General features: G+C 46.0%; 1 protein-coding gene and 1 long non-coding RNA gene across 2 annotated transcripts; both read left to right on the top strand.

Annotated features, from left to right (window-relative positions):
- Positions 1-4,188: 4,188 nt before the first annotated feature.
- LOC130513071 (uncharacterized) lies at positions 4,189-4,577 on the top strand. The gene is made up of 3 exons (XR_008946607.1): positions 4,189-4,216; positions 4,357-4,461; positions 4,539-4,577. It is a non-coding gene; the product is annotated as an uncharacterized LOC130513071 (long non-coding RNA).
- A 3-nt stretch (positions 4,578-4,580) lies between these two features.
- On the top strand, positions 4,581-5,959 carry LOC130513070 (eukaryotic translation initiation factor 4 gamma 3-like). The gene is made up of 5 exons (XM_057011621.1): positions 4,581-4,862; positions 4,949-5,127; positions 5,223-5,307; positions 5,506-5,643; positions 5,775-5,959. Exons 1-5 carry the CDS (start codon positions 4,763-4,765, stop codon positions 5,921-5,923), a joined length of 651 nt encoding a protein of 216 aa, XP_056867601.1. The 5' UTR covers positions 4,581-4,762; the 3' UTR covers positions 5,924-5,959.
- The last annotated feature ends 5,307 nt before the right edge of the window (positions 5,960-11,266 follow it).

Genomic DNA, 11,266 nt, shown 5'->3' with positions numbered 1-11,266 from the left:
TGAGAGCACTCGACAACTTAGACAGACGCAAGGGTGACAAACGGATGGCTGATACCAGGTATCACGTGTCAGTGTGCAGGATTTATAAAGTAACAAACAATAGTGTGGGGGGGGGGCAGGTTTTAGCTGCTATTGGGAACATGTTTAGGAATGCTGCTGGAAGTCAAGCCAGGCACAAGAGGAATTGGAAGTCCCCACTCGTGGAAAAGGAAGCCGGTGGGGGTGGGGGGTCAGGTAGAGCCCGGCCAGGAGGCAGTTGTCCCTGTCTCCCTGTTTCACAATCAGCAGCTGGCCGACTCGCAGCGGTCCCGCCTAGAAAGTTCTCACAGCTCCAAAGACATTCGCACCGCTTCGAAACGCTGGTCTCGATTTTGTTGGGGAATGTCGTCAGGAATATGCAGCGTGAAAATTGAATTTACCCCTCCCATGTTGACCATGTGCTCCGCTGACAGTGTTTACAGAACTGAAATATCTCCTCCCAGTCCTCCCACCAACCAGGCCATACCTTCAGGGCTGCACTGAGCAAGGAGATAAATATCAAAAATATAAAAATAATTCAGAAGTTTCACCTATAAACTGCTTATTAATAGGAATCAATGTAATAACACACTAAGGCCTTTGCTCTGTTATCCCTCCATCTGTCCGTCTGCTGTTTATTTTTGTCGTCTCTTACAGAATGATCTTCTCGTCTACGTCTGAGGGATCGCGGTGGTGACAGGTGAAAGAGGAGATGCGTGGGGGGAGGGGCATGCCATGAGATCCAGACGGATTCTCCAAATGTTCTCTGCAACACGTGAAAATCCTGTGTGCAGGGCACAAGCCAGTGCTGCCCCTCCCTGCTCCCACAACACAATCAGCAGCCGTCTCCGCCCACGCCGCGCGCCCACGGCCACCCTCGGAGCACCTGAAACTGGAGATCAGCAGGGGAGAACCTCCGCCCCATCGTCACCACCTCCTGTCCATTGTGTCCTCACAATGTGGAGGGAGTACAGGGAGTGAATAGTGAACACATCCGTCACACAGTTCCTCAGGCAGGGGACAGCTTAGTGTGTGTCTTTGTTTGCAAGTGTGCACCTAACTTTTGTCAACCCAATTTGACCCATTTACCTGAACATAAGTTCACCGAAAATCCTCTTTCACCCCGATAAACGACACTTTATGTTAATTTTCTCAAAATCCAGGAAAGAAAAATGCAATAAGTTTAGAGAAAAAAAACTCTCACCATTACACCAGTATTACCAGTATTCCCAGAGGCTGTGATGGATTGAAGGGTTGATTGACAGGCTGTCAGAGGGGTGCCATCAAGAGGTGTGTGTGTGTCTGTGTGTGTGTGTGTGCAGTTTAATCTTTCTTTGAGCCTGTTACACCAGAACTGCACCACATGCAAATGGGAATGGGTCTCTGGTTGACCTGGTCCAGGCAGACTTTTTTTTCCTCAATCTCGGCTTTTGCCCTGAGATTTTACATAATCGGTACTGTAAAAGGATGAATGGCTCATGGATAATGCCGCAGATATGGAATAGTTCCTGGAATGTGCCAACCCTTGGATGGATGTCAAACGGGTCAGATTTTTAGAAACAGTGGATGTTTTGTGGAGGAACTGACCAGCAGAGATCAATAGGATGAAGATAGAGGACTGTTATTTTGAGCAGAAACCAGATAGACACAGGCCTTTTGTTGGAGATGAGAGAGCCACAGAGGCTGTGTGAAGTCATGGAGTGTGCATGAGATAGTGTGTGTGTGTGTGTGTGTGTAAGTATTCTTGTATTGCTATATTTGTGAAGACAATACTTGACAAACAACCTAACGTGTGAGGACATTTTTATTGTGAGGACATTTTCCAAGGTCCTCATAAAGAAAACCCTGTAAATAGCATCCGGTGCCCCTAATGATTGATCTGTATAAGTTTCAGAAATGGCCCTCATTGCAATATTAAAACCTGAAATGTGTTTTCTCATCAATCTTCTAGCGTGCCCCAAATTGAACACATTCCAGTACTGCAATCGGAATTGTTTTTTGCAGAAGGACCAAGTTTGTGATTGGCTGAGACATGTTTTTTTTTGATTGGTCACTGGACTCACACGACCATGTCATGTGATTCTGATGTGTAGTCTGATAAACAGGAAGTAGCTCATAATCTACAGCCTGTAGAAACTAAAAATAAAACAATGAACAAATGCTTCACACATGCTTCACAACTGCTGCAAATCAAATTGAACACAGATGAGTTGGTTTTAGACCTGTGGAATTCTTTATGGACGCTGTAGAAATGAATTTGGTTTAATTAATGGAATAAAACTGATGAGAGCGAGATCACTTCTAAGGAACAAAGTAGATGGAGGATTGACTGTTAGAACTAAAACATAAGCACAAAGCCAGATGGGGGGGTCAGCTTGGAGAGGCGGAGTCACAGAGCGCATCAAAGGTCAAAGGATCAAAGTCTCAACATGAAAGACAGGTTTTTTTTAATTGAATTAAAGGCAAAAGATCTCACATAAAAGACCTAAAGTCTACATAGTTAAATCCAACTGAAGGTTAGTTAAACTTAATCCTATAAAAAGCACCTGCTAAAATATTAAGAGTTAATGCTAATCGTAACATTCAAGGAACAACCAGCAAAACTCCAGTCTGAATACTAACTTTCTACTACAAGTGAGTGAACTCTCCCTTTCTGATAGTTTTAAGATCACTTCCACTGAGCTTTTACAAGGCTGCACTTTTAGTTTTCTTGAAACTATGAACTTTTTTCTTTTCTTTAGCGTTTTTACCAAAAGTATTCATATTCTCATATCTTCATGACCGCTTTATCCTTTTCGGGGTCATGGGGAGGGCACCCATATATGCGAAGGCAGGGTATACCCCTGGTTGAGTTCATCACAGGGCCCTATGTGAGCTATTGTGGGTTTGGTACCTTGCTCAAGGGTACCTTGGCAGTGCTCTGACTAGGCGGTGCTTCTTACACCTTCCCCTACTACCTTCCTTGCTTTGTCTGCACTGGGGCCTGAACTAAGAACCATCGGCTCCTCAGCCCAGTCCCCAATAGCTACCGCCACCTCCATATTCTTCAATTAATTCAAAGCCCCAAACAAAAAAACAGGCCATTATGGAAACGTTAGGGTGGAATTTTCCCTCAGGCTTTGTAAAGTAAAAATGAACTCGAAACCATTTAACACTACAAAGAAGATGGTGTATTTGTATCTGACAGTATAAATTTACTTGTCATTGTAAATTATAGCAAATGTTTGTTTTTTCTTGTGGTTCCAGACTCCAACTATGACCACTAACATTTACCAGGTAGGACAGGTTCCCTCCATCGGAAGCCCCCAGCGTGGTGGCGAGGGAAATGGACGGACAGCAGGGGCAACTGAGAAGGTCATCAGAACTTTTCGGGGCATTTTAAACAAGCTCACCCCTGAGATGTTTGAGAGCCTCATGAAGCAGGTGGATGAGCTCAACATCGATACTGAGGAGACGCTGAACGTGGTCGTTGAGCTCATCGTTAACAAAGCTTTGTCTGAGCAGAGCTACAGCGCAACCTATGCTAAGATGTGTCACCATCTGAAGGGGGTAAACTCTGCATTCTTTGTCCGTACGATTGGTTGAATTTGGACCAGATTATTGTTACTAATATGCCAAACCTTTCCCACATCAGCTGATGGTCTCATCCCAGAGCAGCAATGACGTCGTCCTCTTCCATAAACGTCTGCTCACAAGATGTCAGATGGAGTTCCAGAACTGTGGACTCCTGACACAAAAGGAAAAGGATGTGTCTGTTCAAGAGGTGAGTACCTGCACGCCTACAGCAGAACCAAATATGCCAGTGCAATTATTGGACTGAAGCTCAGCTTTATCAATGCACCTTTCATGAGAACTTTTTGTATTTCCTACAAAATTGTGCTTGCTCTACTGGCAAGAACGGTAGAATAGTTAGATTTTGAACACAAACTTAAATGTAACCTTTACAGTGTTTCACCTAAATTGAATACATGCAAATCTGCCCCCAAAGGACCTGGAGCAGACCAGACACAAGACCCGTGTGCGTTTGCTGGGGACCGTGAGGTTTATCGGAGAGCTTTTTAAGCTGAAGATGATCTGGGAGCCCATCATACACACCTGCATAGGTAAACTCCTCCAGGACGAGTGCGAGGACTCTCTGGAGTGTGTGTGCAAGCTCCTGTCCACAGTGGTGAAGGACCTGGACACTGGGACTGAGAGGGTAAGGAGAGCTGTGCGCAACACACACACACACACACACAAACACATATACATACAAACACACACACACACACACACTGTCTACGCATAAACTGAATGAGTGGGACTCTTATTTTCTTCCTATTATTTTCTTCCATTTAGCCAAAACTTGATAGCTACTGTAGCAACATATGCAACCTACTGAAGGAGCAGAAGATGTCCTCAAGAATCAAATTCATGTTGCAGGATGTTGTGGCCCTAAGAAAGGTGAGACTCTTTGATGGTTAAATCATGAATATAGTCTGCAAGTTGAATTCTCATCACCTCTCATGTGTGGCCTTCAGAACAACTGGGTGCCCCGAAGGAAAGACGAAGGACCCAAACCATTCAGCAGCTTCACCAAGAGGTGAAGCAGGCTGAAGAGAGGGAGCAGCTCCAGTTGAAGAAGGCGATTCCTGGGAAGTTCAACCAGGACTCCAGACGCAACTGTGAAGGAGACAGGAAGCAGCGGTACCATAGGGGCAGCAGCTCAACTTTTCGGTCACCAGAAAAATATGAATACAGGAGCATGAGAAACACCTGGCGACCGAAAGAGAGAGAACCTGTTGTGTACCTGGATGAACAAAAGATAAACAGAGGAACACAGATTAAAGTCAACAAAATTACAGGTAAATAACTGAAAAACCAAAAGATTGGGTACATTTTTAAAGCAGACATCTGGATGGGGGTTTTCACTACTTGTTGCTCTTTGCAGTTGAACACAAGACCACCCCAAAAGGTGGATCCTCAAAGCCCTTATCAGAGTTGTTCGCAAAGGAGGAGGCACCAGTGAATAGTGGAATGGTGGATTGCAATGAGGAAGAAGTGTATCAAGCACTGAAAAGACTCCTCCAGAACAACTCTGTAAATGATCAATTAGAAGAGTGGATCCAGGTAACTCCCGATGAGAATGACCTTTAAACTGGATTTGTCTGGAGAGATTGTTACTGTAGGCATGAAACTAACAAAGGTTCCTCTCCCCCTCCCAGAACACCCTCAACAACAGGCAGAGGTCATCAGATGGTTTTGTGAGGGCCTTGATGAGAGCAGTGTGCCAGTCAGTCATTGTTGACTGTAAGTGTTCTATAATGTCATATAGAGGCAGAAAACTCAGCCTGTTTCTGTCCAAAAACATGATTCATTAGTTTTACTCCACATAGACGTCTGTTTTACATTATGTGAGCACAAAACCAGTCTGGGACACTTTATGGTCCATGATTAGATGTGTTCAGTTTCTTTACAGTGGTGTGAAGAGAGTGTTTGTGTTGTCAGGTGGGGTTTATATGCTGAACACCTATGAGCTGCTCGACAGAGCGAGCCTCCTCAAGAGGTTCATCAAGGATGACCACAAGCAGCTGGTGGCCCTGAACGTTGTGCAGCAACTGGTGGTCCACATAGACCAACCTGATGGTGAGTGTCCCATCTATCCACCTCAACGGTCACGGCTTTGTTCATTTTAACTTTGAACTACAAATTCAGAAGCCAGTGGTGTTTTTCTATTGACTTATTCCTGTAATTTTTGCTGGTGTGTGTCCGTGTAGGTCTGCTGCGGATGTTTTTTGATGTGCTGTGGGATGAAGAAGTCATCCAGGATGAGACCTTCTTCAAATGGAGGTCATCCTCAGTTAATGTGACATCCGTGACCAACTTCTTCAAGTGGCTCCAAGAGGCTAACAGACGGATAAACTGAACTTGGGGAGCCAAAATATATATATATATATTTTTTTTTTTTCTTTTTTTATTTTTTTTTTTTTAAAATCTACATTATTTCATTGTCAGTAATATCATCTGTCTGATACAAGTCCTTGAATATAATTTATGTTTTAGTGAAGTTGGGTAATATAGTCCCAACTGGCACCATTTATCCTGATGTGATCATCATGGTTTACTCTCTAAAGGAGTTTTGGTTTATTGAGATTGAATGTTCAAGACAGTTATAAACATTTACACTACAAGTACCTAGAGAGCACAATCTCTAACAAGTATTAATTGTTTATAATGCTTAATGATAAAATAAAGTGCTATATAAAGTAAAATAGATTCTGATATATTGAGCGTATTTCTTATATTTGTTCTTTTAGTGATACTAAAACACACTCAAGCTTGATGTAATGGGATGGAAGTGGGGGGTTCAATTTCTTCACTTGTGTCCACAATGTGGCATTGATCATAAATAATATTAGAAATGTAAACTCAAAACATGTAAAAATAGTGTTTGTGTATAGTAATCCATACAATTACAAGTGTGTGTGTGTTTGTGTGTGTGGTGTGTGTGTGTGTGTGCAGGAATGCATGCTGTGTGTGAGTGAGCATGTGTACATGCATGTCCACACTGCAGTTGCATTTGTGTCTTCCATGTGATCAGACAGGCTCTTTTTCTCCAGAGAAGACAACTCTCCCTTTGTCCCTCGCTCTGTCCTCACTCTGTCCTTGCTTTATCCATCACTCTGTCCTCGCTCTCTCCTTTGCTGTCTTCACTCTGTCCCTCACTCTGTCTCCCACTCTGTCCTCGTTCTATCAATCCCTCTGTCCCTCGCTGTCCCTCCCTCTGTCCCGGGGCTCCAGTCAGCCTGTGGACCAGCTCTGTGCTGCAGCTCTGCATTTCTCCACACTGTAGCTCGGCCTTGTTTCTAGCTGTTTGTTCAGCTGGCTCACCAATGGGGAACGCCGGGGACGCAGACCTACCCCCTCGCATGGTCCCAGCCGGACACCTCGACTACCGCACCCACTCAGGTCACCAACCCCCTGACCCCCTCACCCGCGGGCTATTTGCTCCGAGGCCATCCTTTAAGAAGGCTGTTTTTGTTCGGCCTTCATCAGGAGCGCGGCCTCGGTCCAGGCTCTTGTCATCGGTGCCATTGATCTGCCCTAAATGAGCTGATTAGGGGGGCCTGCAGTTTGTCGTGTTGAGAGGGCCAGTTTAAGCTGGGCCACATTCTGCAGAATGAGGTGAACTGGTGGGGGTTGGTCATGGGGATGAGGGACAGGGGTCAGAGTGCACACAGAGCAAACACAGTTGGGCATTCATGCTTGAAAATGCAACATGAAATTACTGGTTGTTAAAAGTGGATTGGATCAAGCCCACTTGGGTGTATTTGTTGTGTCAGCTTCCCCCCCACCCGAGGCTGCTGCGACGCTCGCCGACTGGTCAGTTCTTCACTAATTACAGACCTTTCATTCTAACTTCCAGCTCTGTCAGGCTTTGTTGAAGCTTATGGGTCAACCATTTACATTTGACCACCATACAGCTAAGGAGCTCCATATCAACATCAGCCACCAGGGGGCAGTAGCCTCTGTTTTTAAATTCAATTTGCAGAGAATATTTCAGCACTGCTCCATAATAGAGTCAGCATCTCCCTGCAGGAGTGCACATGCCTACGTGTGCATCCATGCAGTAATGCCCATTAGCATTTGTCCGTATTTATCTGCCTCCTGGTCTGACGGTAATCTAACACTCCCACCACTCGCTGTGTAAACTGAGAATCTCTCTTCCCGACCGGGGATTAAGAAGTAGGCCCTGTTGAATGAGCTGCACATCACTCTCAGACACCCTCGGCACTTGTCAGGGAGGCATCTGTGGTATTATGGGATGGAGATAAGGAGTCGGGACGGTTAATGACAGTCAGAGCCAGATTACCTACAATTACTCACACAATTTGTCCTGGAAGCATAAATAGGGAAGCGGTGATTTGGAATAATGGACAGTACTGTGGACCCGCTGTTGCACATGCGTGGTCAAAACTCTTCGAACATCTGAGCTGAACGCAGCCACAATGAGGCCTTTGTCTCCCCGCTTGTTTACTGCAAACTGATATTTTCCTCAGTTTGAACCATTTTATGGCACTTCCTGCTGTGGGAGAGGGAGGCCGCAGATACCTTTGATTGCACCAAATCAGGCGGCGCAGCCTCGTATATCTGGAGCTAGACCCCTGCACCACAGGTCAGAGTTTGCAGGGTTAGGCTGGACGGCGTGTCCTCACATCTGTCTTCATCAGGCGTCTGCAAGTACTCAGCAACCAGGCCTCCTCCTGCCTGATAAACACACACATCAGAGGAAGGGATTCAACAATGTCAACACCGAGCTCGCCGACGTGTAGCACCAGCGGGCAACGTTCAAGATCCAGCTCATGAAACGAGTTGTTTAGAATCTAACTCTCCTGGATCAAGTGGATTAGGCCCAGAAATTAATGCAGCGTAACCTGAAGCTCCGCCTCCTGAAATGCCTTGAGCGTGAAAGCAAATTAAAGGCCAATATTCATAAAGGTCAGAGAAGGGTTTAGTAGACAACACAAATCCCGGGTCTTAAAGTTCACTCATAAACTTTCACAGCTGACCTCAGTTGTGTGGGGCTCAACCAGTTTCACTAAGATGCCAAAAACCTGTAGCTGGTGTCCAACACTGGACTCCTCAGGAATTTGCTCTTTTGTTTTGGACTGGTGGGCTCGATTTTTCTAGAAAAATCCACTTTCTGCTGCCATGGTTGCGTTTGTTCTTTATGTGCAGACACTTTTCTTCTGCTAAAGAGGCCAAATTGGTACAAACTATAAAGAACTCTGGATGAAGACCTGCAGTATCCATCGATAACTGATAATATATCACCTTAATTGAGGCGTGTTATCCTAATCTGCTCTTATGTCAGGTTCGGTATGGTGCTGCTGGGGAGGGTGGCAAAAGAATGCCAAGATTTTATACATTAAAACCGGTTGTATGGCACTTTACCGGTGTGTGTGGAGCTCCGTCTGCAGTTAGGGGACGGAGCAAAATCCCCACATACAATGGAAAAGCGTCCATCGTGAAGACACCAACGGGGGTTTTGTTCCAAAGTGTGAGAAATGAAGGCCCCCTTCTGTAATGGGATCCAGTCTGGATCCAGTCCGACGCTCCACCAAAAGAGCCCAGACACAACAGGAGTGAGGGGACTGTCCCTCTTCCTTCAAGAGCTCGTTGCCAGAACAACGACACCTCTGTCGCCTGTTCTGTCTGTGACACTAGCAAGTATGCAGCGGGGACGGGACTGTAAAAGAGTCGGGGATGGAGAGAGGGTCGCGTTGGCGGAGGCCACGGCGTTTTCGCAGCGGGAGGGGTAACGAGAGAGAGAACGCCTCGAGCTGTGGCTTGGCTGAACTTGCCGTGAACCTCTGCAGATTTATTTTCTCCGGAGCCTGTTGCTCACTCAAAGGGGGCCAGATTTACATGCCTCTCCCTGGGCTGTTGTGAGCAGGACCTGAGGACGAGATAAGTGGGCCTGGGGGAGGGGTTATTTTTTACAGGTTAAGGGTCCGCTTCCATTATTTGCTGCTTAATAAGCAGGAGGCCTTCAGTCTCATATGCCCTGATGGAGCGTTGCTGCTCGCCAGCCCGCTCTCCTAATTGGAAACACTCCCATCAATAACAGGGGTGTTTCATTTTGAGCCCCGTCCTCCTCGTTGGCAGCTCTGGTGTGAGCTGACAGACCCCTGCTCCCACATCTCGCCCCACCTGTCGCCCGTGGTCAAACCCACCGATTATGTAACGCAAGCAGCACCTGGGTAAAGTTGGCTGGCAGCATTAAGATGCTGTTTTTGACAAACTGCTGTTGTGCTGTGGTCTCTGGTGTTTGGTGGCCCGGAGACGTCGTGCTAGGATTTGAAACCATTACATTCATGACGAGGGTCTGACATCAACGTCTGAGGGCTTTTTTAATTTGAGGAATTGGCGACAAAACACTAATTTAGCATCTTATCTGAGAGTTTATAGCCTGGATTTGAGCTTGGCCGTAAAGGTCAAAGTGCCACTCCATCAATTTTAACACCATCTGTGAAAATATTTGTGTAACCTCTTCTGTGGCTCTGGGGGGGCCATTTCAAAGTTTGAAAAATAGCTCAGATTGGAGCTGAAACGACGTTCAAACAGGCAGACTGGGTTACAAACATTAACAGCATTCACGTGGGGTCTCAGGAAAGGCCCTGCCTGCTGCCTCATGGGAAATGTAGGACCCAGAGTGACTGGGATGCATTAAAAGTGTGGATTTCTGTAACTGTTTCCTGTAAAATAAAACTGTTAAATCTCAAATGTGGTCTTAGCTGTGAAGGGAGCATGTTGTCGGTGTAGAGCCGCGTGATTTAACTCAGAGACGTATCGTATCAGAGCCTGAACGCAGCGAGGAAACAAAAACAGGCACAGATCCGCTGCCACTTTTGTCCCAGCCGCAGGGTTGGAAGACGAACCGCAGAGTTTGAAAAGAGGCACAAAGGCGCTCTGTGAGGAAGTGGACTGTAATGTCTTGTCAAAAATTAATTTATAGTTTTTCAACAGAGGATTTCCCCAGACACTCACAGTGTGCACGTTTACCGAGGGCTGCTGGTGGCCATTAAAGGAAAAGCAGACCTTTCCCAACCCAGAGACAAAACAGAAAGCTTCAGTTGCCACATGAACAGCATTTAGTTAGTTAGTTAGTTAGTTAGTTAGTTAGTTAGTTAGTTAGTTAGTTAGTTAGTTAGTTAGTTAGTTAGTTAGTTAGTTAGTTTTACTGATAAAATAACAATAAATAATCTGGAGTAAATTACAAGTACAGAAGCTGTGGCTAATAGGATAGCATGGCTTTTCCTTTGGCTACAATATGCTGATGTATTTTTATAGCGTGACAAAGTGTTTTGGAAATTCTGGAGTCACAACATCTGTCGTCAGGAGCTCCAGTACAACCCGTACAACATGCCATCTTCTTACCAGTTCCCAGTGAGTTAATAGCACTTTACTTTATCAGCTGAAGGCCGTGGTGTGTTCAAGGAAGGACCTAAGTCAGCTGACTCAACTCTCCGTGAACTGCCTGTAGACCCAGGGGTCACCCCTCCCACTGCTGGACTGTTTTTGCTGGGGGTGAGTTCAGGAGGGCCGGGGGAGGCAGGAAGGCTCTCGGCTCCTGATCGCAGCAGAGCTCAGAGGGTCTGACGGCCAACGCCGAACACGCCTGTAGGAGCGGCCCAGCAGGGAGCCAGGAGATGTCAGGGTCAAAGGGCAGGCACGAGTCCAGGCATCAGACCTCGGCCGTGTTTAC

Source organism: Takifugu flavidus, chromosome 16 (genome assembly GCF_003711565.1).
Source record: "Takifugu flavidus isolate HTHZ2018 chromosome 16, ASM371156v2, whole genome shotgun sequence".
Taxonomy (NCBI): Eukaryota; Metazoa; Chordata; class Actinopteri; order Tetraodontiformes; family Tetraodontidae; genus Takifugu; species Takifugu flavidus.
This window is presented reverse-complemented; position numbering and strand designations above follow the sequence as displayed.